The sequence below is a fragment of the Vulpes lagopus genome, chromosome 8 (assembly GCF_018345385.1).
Source record: "Vulpes lagopus strain Blue_001 chromosome 8, ASM1834538v1, whole genome shotgun sequence".
Classification (NCBI taxonomy): Eukaryota; Metazoa; Chordata; class Mammalia; order Carnivora; family Canidae; genus Vulpes; species Vulpes lagopus.
The window spans coordinates 86,397,626-86,420,611 of NC_054831.1; the positions used below are offsets into that span (position 1 = coordinate 86,397,626).

Sequence of the window (22,986 nt, forward strand, 5' to 3'; positions counted from 1 at the left end):
CAATTACTATTTAAAATTGAACTCGGTTTTGTCACAATCAGCTCTGGAAAGGCTGCGTTCCAGGTGCCATCCCACCTTGTACCATTACTCTCTCACAGCATGGCTGACTCCAGGGGATGCATTTGGCACAGAGGCAGGCTTGTCTTTGTTCTATCTGGGGGCTTCAGTGGCTGAAGATGTGAGTGGAGGAGAGTCCCACACAGGGATAGCGTTAGAGGAGCTCCTGAATAATTTGGCCAGGATTTCAACACTGCTTTAAAACTAAGGTATGATTTCCTGGTCCTCATGTAATCTTATTTAGAACTAGAGAGTCTCCCTTGTCCTTTGCCTAAGGCCTGCTCTAAGTCACCCAGGCAGAGTTCCCTGGAGACCTGTAGGCAACCAGCCTGCATGCCCACATCAGCTTCTTGGGGAGCCGGGGCGGGGGAGGTAGAAGGGGGCAGGGGCGGAGGCTCAGGGCTCGTCTTTAGTGTCATAATTAGCGCAAGCTGTTTCTCCCCTGACACACTGCAGGCAGTGCACATCTCTTAGGTTTAGTATTTCCCTGGTGCCATCCTGTTTCTTACAATACTCCCCGAACACAGGGAGATTACCCACTCGGGAAATGTGAGAAACCCTTTTATTTATTTTATTTTACCTGATGTGGGACTTGATCCTGGATCCCAGGATCATGCCCTGAGCCAAAGGCAGACGCTCAACCACTGAGCCATCCAGGAATCCCTTTTCTTTTAAGGATTTTATTTATGGGCAGCACCAGTGGCTCAGCGGTTTGGTGCCACCTTCAGCCTGGGGCGTGATCCTGGAGACCTGGGATCAAGTCCCATGTCGGGCTCCCTGCATGGAGCCTGCTTCTCCCTCAGCCTGCCTCTCTCTCTCTCTCTCTCTCTCTGTGTGTGTCTCATGAATAAATAAATAAAATCTTAAAAGAAAAAGATTTTATTCATGAGAGACACACAGAGAGAGGCAGAGACACAGGCAGAGGGAGAAGCAAGCTCCCTGCGGGGAGCCTGATGTGGGACTGATCCCAGGACCCTAGGATCGTGACCCAAGCTGAAGCAGATGCTCAACCGCTGAGCCACCCAGGTGCCCCAAGAAACCCTTTTCTTATCTTGGAATCAGCCTGAGGGGCAGAGGGTTAAGCGTTTTCTCTACTGACCTTGCTCTTGTATTCAAGGCACTTGGTTAAGGAAATTGGTTGGCTCACTGGGTCCAAAGATAAGAATCAGATGCTTGATTTCCTTGTGGACCCTCCGCTGTTCTTCATTCCTCATTCCTTTGCCACCCACAACACCCCTAAATATATTGTGAACCATTTATCAGGGGTGGGAACCCTTAAATATTTTATGGCGATGCCTCCTGTGATTGCATAGGTTGTATATTGCCCAAATCAGGTGATGCGTGTCACTTGCCTAGACCAAAATGGCCTGGCTATCCCTCGACTGTGTCAATGCACAATTTACACAATCAAGTGTGGCAGTCAATACATGGTAGACCACGGTGCAGTATCTCTCCTGGCAGGGGGGGGATTCCCCCAAAACTTAAAGCATGTATTCTATTTAGGACAGAGGGGTCAGTCCAGCATCTTTATAATTAAGTGTTACTGAGGATTCTTAGAATAAATTTCTCTATTGTTCTTGGTATCCTGTTTTATTTAGCTCAGGTTCCCTATCAGTTGTATAACCAATCAGGTCTCCACTTTATTGGATGCCAAATTTTTGGTGCCCTTGTAACATGTATAACTTCATTTTTGTGTTAAACTCATTCCTGATTTTAATCCTACAAAGGTCTATTATATGCCAGGCTCTGTTCATATGGAGATAATAGTGAACAAGAAGGCAAGGTCTATTTCTGTTGCTATTTTTGTTTTGCCTTTTTTTTCCTCATCTTCCTTTAATCTATGATTTCTTTGCTATCCTGCAATCATTTAAATCCATTTTGGATTTAGGCAGTGTATAAAATAAGTACTATAAATGTATTTGTATAGTACATGTGTATAAACAGTAAATCACTTAACTCTCTGAAGCAAAACTGACATCAATGAAGGAAGAAATAGACGATTCTACACTTACAGGTGGGAGACTTCAACAATCCACTTTCAATAATGGTTAGAACTAGCCAGAAGATCAACAAGGAAATAGAAGACTTGAATGATGTTTCCCAATCACAATGAAATGAAATTAGCAATCAATGACAGAAAGAAATTTGGGGAATGCATAGATAAGTCACAATTACACCAAACAGTGCTAACCAATGGGTCTAAGAAATCACAAGTGAAATTAATAAATAATTGGAAATGAATAAAAATAAAAATAAAGACATAACATACCAAATCTTACGATATGTTAAATACCCACTCTTGGCATTTCTTAATTTCGTTTTGAAGAATAAATGAGGAACTATTCTTTTGCAGTTTCATGTTTTAGGCAGAAAGCCACAGCAAATTGCCCATACTGATGCTCAACTAATATTTGTTGCATTGCAGGGGCAAGAAGAAAAGCCAAAGAATCAGGAATCCCATGATGGATCCCTAACTGACTAACACTTTTCCTCTGACTTACTTTTTTGCAGAAGCCATTTGTATTTAAAGATCTTTTATAAATTCCTATCCTCTTCTCTCTTTCCCTTCCCTCTCTATTAGGCCTTCTGCATTACTGCGTGGTTTAAAATTCATCCTCAAGCTCTTAGTACATAAACTTCTTTTGTCCTGCTAGTAAGCTAGGGGTGTGCAAACTACTACCCGGGGTCCAGCTTGCTACCTGTTTTTGTATGATCTGGGAGTTAACCATAATTTTTACATTCTTATATAGTTGAAAAAAATCAAAAGAAACATAATATTTCATGACATGTGAAAATAAGAAATTCAAATTTCAGTGTCCATAAGTAAAGTGCTGTTGGAACACAGCCATGCCAATTTGCTCAATATTGTCTATGGCTGTGTTGATGATACAATGGCAAAGTAACGTAGTTGTGACAGAAAACGTGTGGCACACAAAAGTTGCTGACCTGTTCTAAGCTTTTGTGCAAGCATACTCATGACTTGGTGTGCCTTCCCCTCCTCTCATCATGGCAAGACTTTTTTTTTTTTTTTAAAGATTGTATTTATTTATTCGTGAGAGATACAGAGAGAGAGGTAGAGACACAGGCAGAGAGAGAAGCAGACTCCCTGTGGGGAGCCTGATGCAGGACTCTATCCCAGGACCCTGGGATCCCACCCTGAGCCAAAGGCAGATGCTAAACTGCTGAGCCACCCAGGCATCCCACAAAGCCTTTTTCTCATTCAAAACCCTTTCTCTTCAATCCTTACCTGATAATCACACATGATCACATAATTCTCTTCACCATCTCTAGTTAACATAGCCCAAGAAAGCTGTAAGTAACTTGCCATTTTTATATTTAAAAAAAATGGCTTGAAAATGTGTTCCCTATCTTTCCTATTTCACTGCAAGGACTCCAAGGATGAGACTGGTTCTTCTATGTCTTGTACTCTCCTCTACATACGGAGCAGGCCTCTACTTCTGTTATCAGACAGATTGAAGTTTGCATTCCGGTTTTACCATAACTAGCTGAGCAGGTGATGTCTATCTCCTGAATCTCTTTACCAGCAGATTGGGTTTGTTATGAGGATTAAGGAGGAGATCTCTGGAGGAGTCAAAGAACTGGAAGGTGCTCACAAACAGTAGTAATTGTCAGTGGATAATTTCCTTATTTGTAATATGAAGATAATACCTTTGTCTTTAAAGAAACTCATAGTAATGTAATGAGAACTAAAAGAAGGAATAAGTAAGTGGAAATGAAGACTGATGAGTTCAGTTGGAGCCCTGTAAAGACTAGCTGGAGACATTCAAGGCCTGAAATTAGATATTAGACCAATGATGCTTTGTTTAAAGTTTAACAAACCCTTCTCTGTTACTTATTGAGCTCAGTACTGCCTAGGACAGGCCTCAGGTGGATGTGAAAGACAGAAGACCACATCTCTTCTGGAGGAGATTTTTATCTAAATCTGGGAGGGTGGGGGTTCCGGTAGAGAAACAGACGTGAGGTATGTTCTTACTTGTCCATAATATTTCTCTTCTCTCTCAGTATGGATGATTCAGAGTCAGCAATTCACATAAAAAATATTGCACATGGAAAATATTACTGCCATTCTGTGGGGGAAATAGTTTCTAAGTGCAGCAATCTGAAATTAATAACTTTCTCTGTGGAAACTCTCTTTGACAACATCTCCAGATGAAGCCAAAGAGTGCAATTTTTATAGCCTTGGATTATCTTTTCTGTCTGCTTGGTTTGCAGCAGGCACGGATCCATGAGTCAGAAATTCAGTTTTCCCCTTCACTGTACAGTTTGCTTGCCAACTGGAGACCTTATACAGCACTGACTCAGTTTCTCAACTTCCTAATTTACCCATCCATTGAATCAACACAAATCATCTCCATTTACTTATTAAAGGCTGTAGGGGGAACTCGGAAAAAAAAAGACCAAGACTTCACTGTTAACACAAGACATTTTGGTTCGGGGTACCAGCAAAAGGATTAGGAAAGGGAGATTGGAAGCTGGACTTTTTTTTTTTCTTTTAAGAGAAAATATTTTGGTGAGAAAGCCCAGTATTTATATTATGTTCATATGCAGGGAGTGTATCGCTGTTGAGGGAGAAAATAATTTAGGAAAGAAGTAGATGGGCAGGGTAGCAACATCTTTTCCACAAACGTCACCATGCTGTAGACATGCGTAAAGATGGCAGCTGTTGCACCAATAGCCATATGCGGCAGCACAGACATCTTTTTTATTCCTTCTTACGTGTAAATTTAGATAATCTGGGCGAAGAAATCTGGATTTCTACTTTCTGTTGGTGAGATTTTAAAGCATTTCAAATGAAACACTTTTTTCCTTATGTAAGACCATGAAGTAGGACATTTTGTATAGAATGATTCACTGTACCTTATTACACCTAAAAGTTGTTTCTCTGAATTAAAAACAGCTATGAGACAGAGTAAGGAGTGTACCACTTTGAGATTCGCAGACTGGCATCTTGCTGGATTTGCTCACTCCCCCAAAGTGTAAATATGAGAGGTTAACACTTGGATATTGGGACAGACATGTAGGAGATTGGAAACCGGTAGAGATCTTAAAGTGAGGAAGATAAAGATCTAGAATCTTTATGGATTACAATTGGCTCGTACATGTAGAAACCTCAGGGTAGTTTCAAAACACAGCTCTGTTCAAAAATATGTAGTCACCTAAGCTTGAAAATTAGAAGCTAAAACAATAATCATACTACTAATGCCAACCCTAGGACTATTCACTTGGAAAGGCAATCAAGAAGAAAGAGGAATTGCAACAAGCTTCAAAAACCCAGGTTTTTCTGGGTTGGACATGTGGGTAGAAGCAATTCCAGGTGGCTGGGTATGACAGAAGGAAACAGCAGACCTCACATGCCTGCTATATAGCTATGCTGTGCTGGATGCTGCGGGAGATATAAAAATATTTAAGAGAGACATACTTTCCTCTTCACAGAGTTTATAATTTAGTTGCACGATAATAGTTAACAATGCTGGTTTCATTGGTTTACATTCCAGGTTTCCCCTCCCTAGCTCTGTGTTCTTGGGCAAGATATTTAATTTCTTCAAGCTTAATTTCCTCTTTTGGGAAACATTGGTTATTGTATCTCCCCTTGGGCAGTCCTGCCTGCCTCCTTCCAGTCCTTCCGCAAAGCAACCTGTGGCTCCCTCACAGCCTTTGCACGTGTTCTCAGCTCTCAGCAGGGCTGAATCTTTGGAGTCTGGCCTTCCATGTCACCTCCTCAGAGAGCTTTTGGTTCAGAAAAGTATCATGTCCTGGCTCCTAGGTGGCTCGGTGGGTTAAGAGCCCGACTCCTGATTTCAGCTGCGATCTTGATCTCAGGGTTGTGAGTTCAAGGCGAGTTGGGCTCCAGGCCGGGTGGATTTATTCACATGCATACATGCATACATACATGGAAAGAACATGTCTTATCCACAGATGAGGCTGTTAAAATACTGAAGGGCTGCATAAAAAGGAGAATGCTATTATCATCATCCATCCTAAGTAGTGCTTGTTTGAAATCTTTACTAAAGGAGTTCTGGAGGGTGTAGTGTCAGGAAACTTTTCTGTAATGGGCCAGAGAGTAAGTATTTTAGGGATTGCTGGCCGTACCCAACATGGGAACGGCTGTGTTCCAGTAAAACTTAATTTATGGACACTGAAACATGAATTTCTTCTACTTTCCACCGCCACCGGACCGGATTTGGCAGTCCCCTGATCTAGGAAGATGGCAGGCAAGCCGGGACTTGGAAGGGAACCGAGCGGGTGCAGCGGGTCCCAGGGAGCCCCGGTCGCGGCCGTGCCGGGGTGTCCGCCTCCCCGGGCGCCGACGGCCTCCTCCGCCGGGCCGCGGCCCCCACGTCGGGGTGTGCGGAGGGTTAGAGGAGAGCGCTCGGGGAAGGCGCGGGGCTCGCTCGGGCCGCAGCTCAGCGGGCAATCGTCCGCGGCGGCCCCGCCTCGGCGGCCTCGGCCCCGCCGCCACCCGGCCCCCGGGCGCGGGAGGCCGGCCGGACCCCACCCCGGGCGGCGGCTCGGCGGGGCGAGGCCGGGCCCGGGCGCGCGGCGGGGGCGGGGCGGGGCGGCGGCGCAGCGTCGTCGGCGGCGTCCCCGCCTCCTCCCCAGGGGCCGCGTCGGAGCCTCGGCGGCGGCGGCGCTCACAACCCGAGGAGGGCGGCTTGCCTGGAAGCGGCGGCGGCCACCGAGACCCACGCGAGGCGCGTCCCCTCGGCCTCCCCGCGCTCCCAGGCCGCAGCGCCCGCGCCCCTAGAGCTCGCTCGCTCGCCCGCCCGCCTTCCTCCTCTGCGGCCGGCTGCGCCATGGCGTTGGCGTTGGCGGCGCTGGCGGCGGTGGAGCCGGCCTGCGGCAGCCGGTACCAGCAGGTGAGCAGCGCCGAGTCCGGCCCGGCCCCCGGCCCCCGGCCCCCGCCCCCCTGCCCGCCGGCCACTTCTGGCGTCTCCGGCCCGGCCTGTGGCCGACGCGACGCCGCGGCTTGGCAGGCCTGGGCGGGCCGGGCGGGCCGCGGGCTCGGAGTCGAGGCCGCCGCGGGCCCGGCCCGGCCCGGCCCGGCCCTCCGCGACCCGGGGCGGCACCCGGGCGGCGGAAAACCTCTGGCCCGCGGCGTCGCCCCGCAGTTCTCGCGGCGGGCGGGCCGCCGAGTCGGAACCCGCGACCCCCGGGGCGGCGCCCGCGCGGGGGCATGCAGTTTCCCTTTCTGCACCTCTGGTTTGATGTCATGGGAAAGAAAAGAAAGAAGGCCATGAAGCAAGCGTGAGATGGAAAAGGAAACTGGGTGGAGAGAAAAGATTAAAATCGCTGCCACTGCGGCCGACAGCTCCCCGTGACGAGATGCGATTGCTCGGGGGTTTCAGAGCCTAGTCTGTTTGTCGGAACCCATCCCCCCTCCCCCCTCCCCCGCGCCTCTGTTTTAAGACAAAAGTCAAAAATGAGACGAGAGGCAAGTCTGCAGTTTGCAGTAGGTCTGGGAAAGGCGCTGTTTCGCTGGGGCAGTGCCCCGGAATGTCGTGAGCTCGCTGAAGGCTGCAGGGCGTGTGTCTGGGTGTGTGTTTTAAAAGCTTGGAAATGACGTTTAAGGAGATTTAATAGCATGGCTGGGGAGGAAATGTATAGGGATTGATTGGAGTATTATCCCGGTTATAATTTATAAATTGAGGCCCTAGGGAAAAGAGCTGCTTGTTCTACTAGCTGGGTTCCCCTCGGAAATTCAGAGACCATCTGCAGGATTTTTAGTGCTATTTAACCTAACACATCTTAATTGTGGGAATTAAGCCAGGTGGGAACTGGTATTGATTGGAACCGCTGATAACTGCTTGCGTTTTGTCCTATCAGATGTTTCTTGGTATAATTTGCATACAAATATCAGTTGTGCTTTTATGAAATTAGATGTCCTATCATTGATGATCTACAGCTTTGTATTTCAGAAATAACGAAAACCAGTCTGATTAAAACATCTAGATTAACTCAGTGCAGCCAGTTACCAGTTTGTTTTGCTGTCATCAGCCCTGTGTAGTAATTTCCTCCCTCCTCCAGCCGGACTTCTGAAATGACTGGTTAAGAATTTAGCTTCTTGGTTTCATAAACATGCCCAGACCGTGGCAGTGCAGTCTAGTCCTCAGATCTCTCACAGCCTGTGGTCTGGCACATGCTTTTTTTTTTTTTGTATGACCTTGGGTGAGGCGCTGGGTTTCTCCCTGCTTTAATAAAATACAAATGACAGGTGTCACTTAACTGTCACCAGAGTGTTCAAAAATCACTTGTACCCCACACTGTGATCTAATTCATTCTTTTCATCCTGTTTTGTAAAAGGCAAACAAGGAAAAAGCTGTGGCTTTTCTTTGTACTGCCATCTTCTTGAGCTATTAGGTAATGCTGACATATTGCTGGAATACAAAAAATTTGGTGGAGTATCAAAACTATGTATTCCTTGGTGTAATATTTATATTTAACAGCTTTAAATATGCAGAATTGAGGTGTGTCAGGGACAGGTCATCTTTATTTTATTTTTGAAAATCATTATGTTGAAGAAATAACCTCCAAAAAACAGCATGAAAAAAATAATCTTCCTAGAAAAATTGCAAAATATGAAAGCTGCCCCCCCCCCAAAAAAACCCACAGTAAAAATTTATCACCCATAGGTAACCAAAATTAATATTTTGATGTGTATCTTTGTGGACTTATAGGTATGTAAATATACGTAAGTGTAAATCAGTATACATGTGTACAGATAAGGAAAGCTAATATTGACTGAGCATTTACTATGTGCCAATCACGGTACTGAGGGCTTTACATCCATTATTTCCCTACTCCTCATGAAACTCCCACGAGGCAAGGTTTGGTATTATTGTATAGATGACAAAGTCAAGACTCCAAGAGGCTCATTAAGCCTCTTGCTCAAGGTCACAGCCTCTAAGTAGTGATTACAAGGATAAATACCTACTTAAAACACAGGCTCATGTTCCAAATATAGGCATGTGCATTAGCATATATATAGATGCATATACATTTTCTCATGTATCCATGGATATATATACAGGCACATCTTTGTACACATGTACCATTCCACGAGCCCCCTGGTTTTCCTTGTACACATTTTGTGCATATGTGCCCATGTATACATTTATACATCCACTGTGCTCATGTGTGTCATGTTCTCAGACACATGTACATTCACAAATTTGCATGTACATGTATTTGTTCACATGTATGTACAGAGGCATATAGATATATAAAATAGGGTAGTATTTTCATGCCTGCATTGCATGTAACTGGTTGTACGTAGTTCAAGTCAGTTGCCTATTGTTGGCCACTAAGTGTGTTAATAATTTTTTTTTTTAAATTTTTTTTTAATAATTTTTTTATTCACTGAAGTTTCTTTTGTGTACATCTATATCTCTTTTCCTGAATATAAATTTTTAGATGTGGAAATGCTTGGTCAGAGAATATATACATACATATTTAAAAGGCTTTTGCATTATAGAATGTTGATGAATTGTTCAGGCAACTTGATAGGAGCTTGATACTCTAGTCACAAAAGGCAGTTCTGACTTCACCTTGATCTGGTTCATCAAATAGAGCTGGTTCTCTAGTAAAGTAAATGCAGTGGAAGACTGTGTGATTCATTACTAAATGCAGACACAGTTTTGCCTTTATGATTTCTTTTATTGGTAGTGCACTACGCACAACTTGAATTTAGCATTGTGACAGACTGCACAGAAAGCCTGGGCTCATAGGTTCCTGTGGCTTTATTTTTTCTCCTTTTTTGCAGCTGAGATTTTTATATTCAGATATTCAGAAGCACTGTTTCAGAAAGGTGTGTGTGTAGGTAGGCCCCGTGTTGAGAAATCTGTAATACGTCACCGTCTCTCCAGACATTTATTCCTGTTCAACCGTTCCAAGCCCTCTTTGCCTAACTGGAATATGTCTTTGCCTATTTTATGAATTTTGCCAAATACTTCCTGAAATGTTTTGAGATCTTTGGATTTGAATCTAATCTAAGGAGGCCACGATGACACTGCCATATAGGCTTTAAAATAGACTAGGATGTTTTGTTTTAGGCTTACTGCTTGCTGAAGAAGTTGCCCACTTGTAAGCATCATTAATAAGTTTGTAATGTAGTCTGATGACCTTGTAGAGCTGCGCTGGGAATGCTACCTTTTTAGATAAATTCTCAGGATTGTGGAGGAAGGTTTTCATAGATCAGGGAAAGAATTTCTTTTCTGCCAGGCCAAACCATATTTATGCAGAAGTGTTAGATCACGATCCTGGAGGAAGGAGTGAAAAAGCACCCATGTGGTTTCATCTTTTTAGTTTGAAAAGTTGTAATTATATCTAGGAATGCCCCTTAGAGTGTTATGTCAAGATTTTGAGATTATTTTGCTGTATTTGTGGCCTATTCCAATGATCAAAGAAGACTTTTCCAAAAATATTGAGATGAGTAGAATTGTTTTTTTTAAACTTTAAAAAATTGTCATAAAAATATATATAAAATTTACCATTTTGGCCATTTTTAAGTGTACAGTTCATTGGCATTAAATACATTCCCATTATTGGGCAGCCCTCACCACCACCCATTTTCAGAACTGTTTCACCTTCCCCTGCTGAAACTCCATACCCATTAATCAATAACTCCCCTTTTCCCCTTTCCCAGCCCCCATAGCCATCATTCTATTTTCTATGAACTTAATTACTCTACCTCAGATAAATGAAATTATATGGTATTTGTCCTTTTGTGACTGGCTTATTTCACTTAGCTTCATATCCTCCAGGTTTACCCATGTTGTACCACCTGTCAGAATTTCCTCCCATTTTAAGGATGACTGGTACTATATGCATGTAGCATATTTTGTTTACCCTTTCATCCATTGGTGCACAGTTGCAGTGGTTCTGCCTTTTGGCCATTGTAAATAATGCTGCTGTGAATATAGGTATACAGGTGTTCTTTTGAGGCTCAACTTTCAGTCCTTTTGGGTTATATGCTCAAGTAAAATCACTGGTTCAATGGTAATGCTATTTTTAAATTCTTTATTTAAAAAATACAGTTTTCTGTAGTACAGACACCATTTTACATTCCTACCAGCAGTGCATCAGAGTTCCAATTTTTTTTTTCTTTTAAGGATTTTATTTATTTATTCATGAGAGACACACAGAGAGGGAGAGACACAGGCAGAGGGAGAAGCAGGTTCCATGCAGGGAGCCGGACAGGGACTCGATACCCGGTCTCCAGGATCACACACTGGGCTGAAGGCGGAGCTAAACCGCTGAGCTACCCGGGGTGCCCCAGAGTTCCAATTTTTTTGGGTGGGAGTGGAAGGGTTTCCAATTTTAAATATCTTCATCAACCCTTTTTATTTTTTAAAGATTTTATTTATGAGACAGAGAGAGAGAGAGACAGAGAGAGAGAGAGAGGCAGAGACATAGGCAGAGGGAGAAGCAGGCTCCATGCAGGGAGCCTGATATGGGACTCGATACCGGGTCTCCAAGACCAGGCCCTGGGCTGAAGGCGGCGCGAAACCGCTGAGCCACCAGGGCTGCCCTTTTGATAAAGCCATCCTAATGGTCATGAAGTCTTTCAGTATAGTTTTGATTTACATTTCCCTAATGATTAGTGATACTGAGAATTTTTTATGTGCTTATTGGCAGTTTGTGTATCTTCTTTGGAGAAATGCATGTTCAAGTCCTTTACCCATTTTTGAATTGGGCTGTTTGCTTTTTTTTTGAGTTGTAGGAGTAGAGTCATTTCTTTTTTTCTTTTTTTCCCCCTTTTTAAACAGATTTTATTTATTTATTTGAGAGAGAATGATCACGAACAAGGGTAAGGGCAGAGGGAGAGGCAGACTCCCCACTGAGTGGCTCAATCCGAGGACCCTCGGATAACCACCTGAGCCAAGGGCAGACACTTAAATGGACTGAGCCTCCTGGGCGCCAAGTAGAGTCATTTCTTAATAACGTTTATTTACATTTCAACTTTTTACTATGAAAATTCCACACGTATACTAAAACATGGTGTAATAAATCTAATGCAGTCATCACCCAGCTCCCGCAGTCATCAACAAATGGGTAATGTTTCATTTATACTCCCCGCCATTATTTTGAGACAAAACCTAGAAATCATGTCATTATAGTCATAAATATTTTTGTGTGTGACTCTAATAAAAGATGTAAGCAGTTAGTATCACATGAAAAATAAATTATGAGAGCTCTTTTGTAATCTATTAAGAATAGAGAAACAGGATTTGTGAGTGTCAGGAGCTGTAGATCTACAACTGTGATTCGTATGTGACTCCCTCTTGGTAAGCAGTGAGTGTTTTTTTTGTAGCAGTGATGGATTCTTGAATCTTGCTGACCCATTCTTAATTTTCTTGCCTTCACCTGCTGGTGACCACTTGTTAGGGGAGATTTAATTGGTTTTATCATTCTCTCTTTGCACTGGAAGCAGGGCAGAACTCCTTCGTGTGGGTAGGGACTAAGGCCCAGCTGAGGAAATCCTGGCATCATCTCAGCTGATACCACCCGCTGGTTTGCCTGCACATGACTTCAAATTACTTTATGCTAGACACAGATGGTATCAAATTACTTTACATAAAATTATATTATAAAATAAATCCTATATGAGAGTGAATTTGTACTCTTATTAATAAAAAAGGGAAGGCTTAAAAAAAAAAAGGGAAGACCTGAAGAGGTTCAAGTGCTTGTGATTTATCTGTTCTCGGGGCTTTAAAATAATTATTTGGTTTCTTAATAATTTACTCTTATTGTCGTTGAACAAGTACAGCTGTTGAGTGGCACCATATTCTTGTGGTAGTAGATGGTGCCCGTTTAGATAAAACAGCCTCAAACACTTTGATTAGAGACTGATGCTGATGATAAGCTTAATGGTCTTATCTTTGTTCTCAAATCATTTTTTACAATATAGGCAGTTGGTAAATACCATATATTGAATCTGTTGAGTCTTATATACTCCAATTGTAATTGCTTCTAGTGGCTGTCTAGATAGAAGAGCACTATGTGTTGTTGCCTTCAGCAAGTATAGTAATAAAGTGAGTGTTATTAGACATCACTTAGCACTTCTGTTAAAAATGACTCATTTTTTTTCTGAGTAACACAATTTATTATATTGAAAGTTATAAATACTAGGTCTAAATACTAATCAAATTTAACAATGTTTCTAGTGAAATATTTTCTTACTGGTTAAAACAGTTCCTGTCACATGTATGTTTCTTATCCACCTTAACGATTTTTCATATTGACATATTTTCTTTTAAATTCACATGTTGCACTAATATCAGTTCCTAGTTAATGAGCTGCTTGAATGTGACTTGGAGGTTTTTCTGGGAATTGATAGTTTATGAATAGAAATACCCAGGCTTAGAGAGTGGTGTCTATTCAACAACAGTTTTGATTTTATTTGTTATTCAGTGTTTAAATGTGGCATTTAAAATTAAACACTTCTTGTTATGCAATAGTACATAGATACTCTTCATATACTAGAGTCAAACAGTACACTTGTAAAGGAAAGCTTGATTTCCCTTCCCTTCCAGTCTCTTCTGAGGTCTAACTGCTTAAGTTGGTGTGCATTCTTCAGGCATTAATAATTTTTTTCCCTTTGCTTTTTAAAACAAGTTTTAGAAAAATGTTTAAAAATAACCTTTAATTTTTGTAATGTTTTTAGATTTTCAGAAACATTGAAAAGACAGTAGTTTCCATGTACCCCAGACCCAGTTTTCCCACGTTAGCATGATATGTTTGTGGCATTAATGAACCAATACTGACACATTATTAACTAAACTCCATAAAAGTATGGAGTTATCCAGATTTTTGTTTTTTAATCTAAGGACCTTTTTTTGTGTTTTGCAGTCCCATACAGGTTACCACATTACATTTGGTTGTCATGTTACTTTAGGGTCCTCTTGGCTGTAATAGTTTCTCACATTTTCCTTGTTTTTGATGACCTTGACAATTTTGAGGAGTTTTGATCAAGTGTTTATATAGACTGTCCCTCAAATGGGATTTTTTTTTTTCAGATTTGTTGAGAAATAATTGACATACATCACTATATAAGTTTAAGGCTTACAGCGTGGTGGTTTGGTTTTACATATATTGTGAGCCACTTAAAATAGGTTTACCTTACATCCATCTGCTCATATAGTTGATTGGATTTGTCTGAATCTTTTCTTTTTTTAATTTTTTTTTTTTTTTTAATTTTTATTTATTTATGATAGTCACAGAGAGAGAGAGAGAGAGGCAGAGACACAGGCAGAGGGAGAAGCAGGCTCCATGCACCGGGAGCCCGACGTGGGATTCGATCCCGGGTCTCCAGGATCGCGCCCTGGGCCAAAGGCAGGTGCTAAACCGCTGCGCCACCCAGGGATCCCTCTGAATCTTTTCATGATCAGACTGGGTTTGTGGGTTTTGGTGAGGAAGACCACAGAGGTAAAGTGGCATTTCCATCACATCATACCAAGAATATGCACAACCAGCGTGACTTAACACTGTTGATGTTGACCTTGATCACCTGGCTGACATAGTATTTGTGAAGTTCCTCTGCTGTAAAATTACTCTTCCCCACTTCCCACCTTTTCATACTGTGCTCTTTGAAAGGAAGTCACTATGTACAATATACACTTTAGGATTGAAGAGTTATGTTCCACCTTGTGGAGGGCAGAGAATTACTCAGAATTTTTCTGCATGGGATGTTTGTCTCTTCCCATTGATTTAGTCATTTCAGGATGGACTCTTTTTTTTCCTTTGGGTTATAATCCAATACTGATTTATTTTGTGGCTCAGGTTTTTGCAGTTTTGGCCATTGGGACTCTTTCAGTTGGCACTTGTGTCTCTCTGACGTGGTTCCATCATTTTGGGTTTTTTGAAGCACTTCCTCACTTTTGGCATTAGTATTGTGTATATTTTCTGTGCTATCCTGGAATCAGCCATTTTTCTAAGGAGCCCTTGCTCTTTTTATTGGAGAATGGTACTAGAAACCAAGATCTGCTCATTGCTACTAGGGTGTCATTGCTTCTTGGCCTTCTAAGTTAACAGAGTAAAGAAATACATGTGTGTATACATATCTGTAAGCATATCAATATGTAAGTTGTATCTATATTAAACTAACTAACTCTAATCCATTGCTACATGGACCACTCTAGACTCCTGCCCTGGCCTGTCTGTAAACTCCCACTTCAGCAGTGAGAAACTTTGCTCCCACCACCCACCATCCATTTACTTAACTCTTCAGTTCTAACAAATGTGTGCAGTGGTGTCAGAATTGTTAACCTACACCTCTGTGGTAAACACTTTTATTATCAACTAGAGGACAGGGCTGTATATACAGTTTCTTTTGCATTTAGTCTTACAGACTGTACTCATTTCCAAAGTTCCTTAGGTACTTTGGTCAGCACCTTTTCCTTCACCTTTGGTGGGTTGTTTGATACATTTATAATAGATTGCTAAGAAAAATCGTAGGAGTAATTTTTCTTTTTTTTCCCAAAGTTTTTGTTAATAATCATGATTTGCTTTTTAAAAAATTCCTTTAACAAGAAATTTCCTTACTTGGAAATAGTTTCAACTTAAAAGTTGCAAGAATAGTATAAAATTACAGCTATAGGGCAGCTCCGGTGGCTCAGTGGTTTAGGCCGCGTTCAGCCTGGGGCGTGATCCGGGAGATCCGGGATCAAGTCCCACGTGGGGCTTCCTGCATGGAACCTGCTTCTCCCTCTGCCTGTGTCTCTGCCTTTCTCTCTCTCTATGTCTCTCATGAATAAATAAAATCTTTAAAAATAAAAAAAATCTATAAAAAATCTATAAAAAAAGAAACGACATCTTTAAAAAATTAAAATAAAAATAAAATAATACCTATATATTTATTGCTCACATTCACCTTAAACGTTAAGGTATGATTAACTATGAATACAGTGCTATAGAAATTGAAAGCACACTGTAGGTAAAACCCAAGTCCCTTTAGCTTCATAATCCTTTCTCTATAGAATTCTGTGCTTCTTTTGCGATTTACTTTTTTATTAAATTATTTTTAACTTATTTTGTCCTTGTGAAATTTAGATGAAATATTGTGGACTGGGGAATCAGTCCACAGGAATAGAGTGTTCTTAGTATTTTGAAGCTTTCATTTTAGTAGTTTTATGTTATAGCATCCAAACTTTTCATATAATTTTGCATTAATAAGCAGAGGGTTTTTAAAATATTTTTTTATTTTATTTTTTCATTTGATAGTGAGAGAGAGAGAGAGCACAAGAGGGAGAGGGAGTGGCTGGCTCCCTGGTCAGTGGGGAGCTGACATGGGGCTCAGTCCCAGGACCCAGGATTATGACCCAAGCCAAAGGCAGACACTTCATGGACTGAGCTACCCAGGCACACCCTGTTTACACTAATCTCTGTACCCAGCATGGGGCTGGAACTCATGACTCGGAGATCAAGAGTTGCATGTTTTACCAACTGAGCCAGCCAGGAGCCCCAATAAGCAGTTTTTGAAGCTTATAATGTAGACTTTAGTATCTGGACACGAAGTAGAGACTGATTCAGGAGAACTTAAAAGACTTTATTAAAACATCTAATCAGTAATAGTCCAGCCTCTGTCATGAAGTAAGAGATTATGTGACTGTGGGTGAGAATTTTAACCTCTTTTTAGCCTTATTTGGTCTTTTGAAAAATGAAATAGTTGGACCATATCACTTTGATTCCTTCCAGCTTTATAATTGATTTTTTGTGTGTGTAGAAACTGGTGGCTTTGATCCTAAGAGATGGCATTCTATTGATGATTCAGGAAACTTCTTTTGTGATCAGTAATTACTATTTTTTAAAAGATTTTATTTATTTATTCATGAGAGGCAGAGACACAGGCAGAGGGAGAAGCAGGCTCCATGCAGGGAGCCCAACATGGGACTTGATCCTGGGACCCCAGGATCACACCCTGGGCCGAAGGCAGGCGCTAAACCCCTGAGCCACCCAGGGCCCCGAGTAATTATTTTTAAAAGTGATGTCAGTAAATATAAATGGTTGGTGAGTTTATGCTAAAAGATAAAAGAAATTATACATTGTTTAAAAATATAGAAAATAGGGCAGCCCAGGTGGCTCAGGCATACTTCAGGTGTGATCCTGAAGACCCGGGATCAAGTCCCATGTTGGACTCCCAGCATGGAGCCTGCTTCTCCCCCTGCCTGTGTCTCTGCCTCTCTCTGTCTGTGTCTCTCATGAGTAAATAAATAAAATCTTAAAAAAAATAAAAATAAAAATACAGAAAATATAGTTAATAGTAATTAATAGTATATTTTCAAAAAGGGTCACTCAGTAAAGAATACCATTTCATAATTTTATAGTACTAATTTTAAGTCTTGTCTTCTGGTCACTCTCAAACATTGTATATCATAGCAAAAAAATTAATAATGCTTTTATTTATTTTATTTATTTTTTTTAAAAATTTTTATTTATTTATGATAGTCACAGAGAGAGAGAGAGAGGCAGAGACACAGGCAGAGGGAGAAGCAGGCTCCATGCACCAGGAGCCCGACGTGGGATTCGATCCCGGGTCTCCAGGATCGCACCCTGAGCCAAAGGCAGGCGCTAAACCGCTGCGCCACCCAGGGATCCCTAATAATGCTTTTAGAAATTAGGAGAAGTAATTAATAATTATGACTTTTTCAAATAAACTTTTTTTGCGGGGGGGGGGGGGGGGGTGAGGCAGAGGGAGAGAGAGAATCCCAAGCAGGCTCCATGCCCAACACAGAGCCTGATGGGGGCGGGGGGGGGGGGCTCCATCACATGTCCTTGAGGTTATGACTCGATCCAAAATCAAGAGTGGGATGCTTAACTGACTAAGCCACCCAGGGACCCCAATAAACTTAATTTTTTTAAGAGCAATTTTAAGTTCACCATAAAACCATCACCCACTGTCATACAATTTTATTACTTCATGACAGAAGCTGGACTTTATTATTACTGGTTAGATGGGGGTTTTTTGTTTGTTTGTTTTAAAGATTTTATTTTCAAGTAACCTCTACATCCAACATGGGGCTGGAACTTACAACCTCAAGATCCAGACTCACACGTTTCACCAATTGAACCAGCCAGGTGCCCCTGCTTAGATGTTTTAATAAAGTCCTTGTAAATGTGAGAAAATAGTAATTTTTAAAATTCTGTATAACTTTTTTTTTTTTTAAGAAGCTGGCTGAGCTCTAGTATTCTCATTGATTGCCTTTAGTAGTTGCATTTTCAGAAGTTTTAAAATTCTCATGTTATTCTTGAAACAGAACTATTATTTGAGGGTAATTTTTAGTTGAGGATCTTATACATGATTGATGGTTAATATTAGGTTGTTTTCAACAGTTTGTCCTTGTGTAGGTGATTGTGTTTTCAGATGTAGTATTTTAATGTGTGCTTAAAATCATGTATGTGAGAGTAGGCAGCATTAATTCTCTTAGACGTGTTTGCCCAGTTTCATTTTAGGTGACTGAGATGACCAGCGTTAAGTGATCTTGTGAGTTTCACAGCTATTTTGCCACCTTTTGGCTGTGGCCGAAAGGACTAGCTGAGTAGATGGGGAGAAAGTTTATGGGGGGCATGTAAGGTATTCATTGGCTTTTAGCATCTGCTATTATTTGGAAGGTTAAAATCTCTTTTTATGTATCAGGTTTAATGTAATCCAAAAGCCATTTTAAGTTTGACTTCACATTTTCATGAAAAAGGGTTCCCCTTTTGTGACATAGTTTATAATCACTTTTTTTTTTTAAAGGTTTTACTTATTTATTCATGAAACACACAGAGAAAGAGGCAGAGACACAGGCAGAGGGAGAAGCAGGCTCCACGCAGGGAGCCCGACATGGGACTCAATCCCAGGTTTCCAGGATCACGCCCTGGACTGAAGGCGGTGCTAAACCACTGAGCCACTCGAACTGTCCCTCATTTAGTTTTTATATCAAAGTTATACACGCAGATAGTTAAGAGTCAAATCTTATGAGCTTGTTACTAAAAAACAGTAATCTTCTGTTTACTTTCCTCTGCTTCTTAGCTCTTTTAGCCTTTTTTTTTCTTTCAGCTGCTTCTTTTGCCATCATCCTGTTATTCTTGTAGTTAAAGAAATTTTATAGTGTGCTACTTCTTGATTTTTCAGTTTTCACTGTTTAAAAAATTGACTTAACTGCTCTGAGGTATAAGATTTGGTCTTTTACCTCCTTCCCACAGCTGCATATACTCCTACTTCCTGTCTCTTCATTTTTCTGATATGGTTGTATCCATTTTGTGGTTAGATCAATATTCAGCATTTACAGTAATTGAAAATAATAGACACTGTTTCACAGCTGAGATATTTGGTATACTGTGATTACTTGTCTTTGCCTGAATAGTACTTTATTTTCCTTGAAGTTAATAGTTATTTTCGGGGTGAAGGGGATGCGTAGAATAGGTGATGGGGATTAAAGAGTACACTTGTGATGAGCACCTGAAATGTATGGAAGTTTTGAATGAGTGTATTTTATACACCTGAAACTAATATTATACTGTATCTTTACTGGAATTAAGATAAATTTTCAAAAGTAATTATTTTTTTGTTTGCTTCATTTCTGTGTACACAGAATAATTTGTTAATAGCACTAATTCCTCCTTAGGCTCTTAACTAATACAACCTCATAGGTTTTTTTTTTTATATGTTCAGTTTCATCAGGTATTTTATTGATTCTACTGAAGGTGGGGAGGGATCTTTACTGGCCTTTTGACCTATTCTAGTAGGTTGCCCCCAAGGTCTGCTGTTACGGGTGGGGGGATTCTGGGGGATTCCTTTCCCAGGGTTTTTTGAAGCCCCTTTTCTTTTCTTTCTTTTTTTTTAAAAAATATTTTATTTATTCATGAGAGACACAGAGGCAGAGACACAGGCAGAGGGAGAAGCAGGCTCCATGCAAGGAGCCTGATGTGGGACTCGATCCCGGGTCTCCAGGATCACACCCTGGGCTGAAGGCGGCGCTAAACCGCTGAGCCACCCGGACTGCCCTAAAGCCCCTTTTCTTGATTCAGTTCTTTCTCTGTTGGTTTACTGCCTCATTTTCCTAATACACAGCCTCTACTATATTTCTGAGAAAGAATGCATGAGAAGTTAAGCACCGCCCCCCCGCCTTTGAGACTTTGCACATCAAATACTCTTTAATGTTATCTTCACACTTAGACTTTTGGTCCTGAAACATTTTCCTTCTTTTTTATTTATTTATTCATGGGAGACACACAGAAAGAGGCAGAGGCAGAGGGAGAAGCAGCCTCCATGCAGGGAGCCCGACATGGGACTTGATCCCAGGACTCCAGTGTCACACCCTGAGCCAAAGGCAGACGCTTAACCACTGAGCCACCCAGGTGTCCAATGAAGTATTTTCCTTTAGAATTTTGAAGGCATTAAGTCAGTTGTCTTCTAAGTTCCGCTGTTGCTCTTAGGAAGCACAAAGCCAGTTTTGAGATCTGATTTTTCAGATGGGACCTACTTTCTCTAGCTGTCTTTTACTTTCTAGAAGCTTTTAGGAGCTTCTTTTTGTCCCCAGTGTTCTTAAATTTCATTGTGTTGTACCTTGAAATCTACTTGCATCCATTGTGCCAGGCATCCAGAGGGCCCTTTTGGTCTGGAAGCTCATGTCTGTCAGTACTGGCTAATTTTTTTTTTTTAAGATTTTATTTATTTATTCATGAGAGACAGAGAGAGAGAGAGATTGGCAGAGACAGGTAGAGGAAGAAGCAGGCTCCTTGTAGGGAGCCTGATGTGGGACTCGATCCCAGGTCTCCAGGATAAGGCCCTGGGCTGAAGGCAGTGCTAAACCGCTGAGCCACCCGGGCTGCCCTGGTTAATTTTTTTTTTAAGTTCTTATTTCTAAGCTATGGAAAGAGCTCAGGTGTCCATCAACTGACGAATTGGTAAAGAAGATATGGTATACATATACACACTGAAATATTACTCAGCCATCAAAAAGAATGAAATCTTGGCATTTGCAAAGACATGGATGAAACTACAGTGTATTATGCTAAGTGAAATAAGTCAATCAGAGAAAGACAAGTACCATATGATTTCACTCATGTAGAATTTAAGAAGCAAAACAGATGAATGTATTAGGGGGCTGGTAAGGGATTAGGGAACAAACCAGAAGAGACTCTTAAAGATAGAGAACAAATTAAAGGTTGATGGAAGGGGGATGGGTGGGGAGTGGGCTAGATGAGGGATGAGTATTAAGGAGGATACTTGTCATGAGCACTGGGTAATGTATGTAAGTGGTGAATCACTGATTTCTACTCCTGGAACTAACATTGCACTGTATATTGACTCACTAGAACTTATAAAAATTTGAAAATAAAAGTTTTTGTTTGTTTTTTCTCTACTTTGGTATTTTTTTTTCTCTACTCTTTGGATCTAGAACCTCTGGTACTGATTCTTTAAAAAAAATTTTTTTTATCCTCTTCTCATATTTTTCATCTTTGTCTTTTTTTCTACTTTCCATAAGATTTCTCAATTTTAAATCTTTACGTTTTATTTATTTAAATGATCTCTGTGCCTAATATGGAGCTCAAACTCATTATCCTGAGATATCAAGGATATCTTGAGATAGCAGGAGTTGGCGTACTCTTCCAACTGAGCCAGCCATGTGCCCCAAGATTTCTCAATTTTAGATTCTAAGTCTTTGATACAATTTTAATTTGTTATTTTTAATTTTCAAAAACTCTTAATCCTCCCTTTTTTTCTTTATAGCACACTGTCCTTGTTTTATGGTTCTAATTTGTTTCTCTTCTCTGAGATTATTGAAAACTTTTTCCTTTCTTTTAGGTTTGCATCTTCCTGCCTATTGTTTCCTCCACATTGCATGTATTCTCTTTGCTTTGTGTTTTTATGACCATTAGAAGCTTTCATTAGGTGTGTGGTGATCTTTACCTGCTTGATTCGGAGTGCACAATTAGTAAAGCAGTTTGGAGCTTTAGTATGCTTGATGGAGTTTCTTGTTGAACCTACGAGGCTGAGTGACAGTGTCTTTAGTCTTCTCTTGGGGTGCATTTCCCTCAGAGATCATGCCTGGCTGCTAGTAAGAAGGGAGCTGAATTGGGGGGAAGGAGGCTGGGAGATCTCAACATTTAGTTCATAAACTTCTCACTAATCACTCTTTCCTGGTATGCAACCCTTTCTCATGAACTCTGTCTCCAGTCCAAAACTCTATATTTGACAGTCTCCAGGGAATAAATCTCTAGTTTTCTAAAGGGGATCTTGGGAGTCATGTGTGTCTGACACATCTATAACCTTTCTGCTTTTCAATCTTGTCATTCCTACTTCCACTAGTACCTGCTGCCACCAGTTGAGTCTTTTGAGGATATAGTGCCAGACAGGTTGCTTTTCTGCTTTCTGGTTTAGGCTTCAGTTTTCTTGGGTCTACTGTGGTAGTTGCCACCTGTCATCCTGCTTTTGGCTTTTATAATTTTACCGCTGCTTTCTTTACCAGTACTTCACTCTATAGTTTTTTGCCTTAAAATTAACAAAACTCTGCTGACATTTACATTTAAGGTGGTTTTGGAAGGGATAAGAAGTAAATGTGTTGAATCTTTTTTAAGATTTTATTTACTTATTTATTTATTTATGACACAGAAAGAAAAAGAGAGGCAGAGACACAGGCAGAGGGAAAAGCAGGCTCCTCACAGGGAGCCTGATGTAGGACTTGGTCCCCGGACCCTGGGATCATGCCCTGAGCCCAAGACAGACAGATACTCCACCGCTGAGCCACCTAGGCATCCTCGTACCACAAACCTTTATTGAACATATTTATACCTAGTGTCTTGTGCTAACATTTCTTATTTCTTAGGAGATAAAGGTTGAAGATGTCTGTTTATCCTTTGTGTTTGGTAAGCTTTTGTGCCATTTTTTTCAAAATTGGTAATCATAGAATCATAATGTTCTTTTAA

General features: G+C 41.1%; 1 protein-coding gene across 2 annotated transcripts in view; it reads left to right on the forward strand.

Moving 5' to 3' along the window:
• The first annotated feature begins 6,648 nt into the window (after window positions 1–6,648).
• The window catches only part of NDFIP1 (Nedd4 family interacting protein 1), a 67,907-nt gene continuing 51,569 nt past the window's right edge, over window positions 6,649–22,986 (forward strand). Inside the window, exon 1 of one of the 2 annotated variants that reach the window (XM_041766631.1) lies at window positions 6,649–6,935. In XM_041766631.1, the coding sequence (XP_041622565.1) occupies window positions 6,873–6,935 (63 nt within the window). In that variant the 5' untranslated portion in view covers window positions 6,649–6,872. The remainder of the gene's footprint in view (window positions 6,936–22,986) is intronic. The other variant, XM_041766630.1, reaches the window with a different exon arrangement.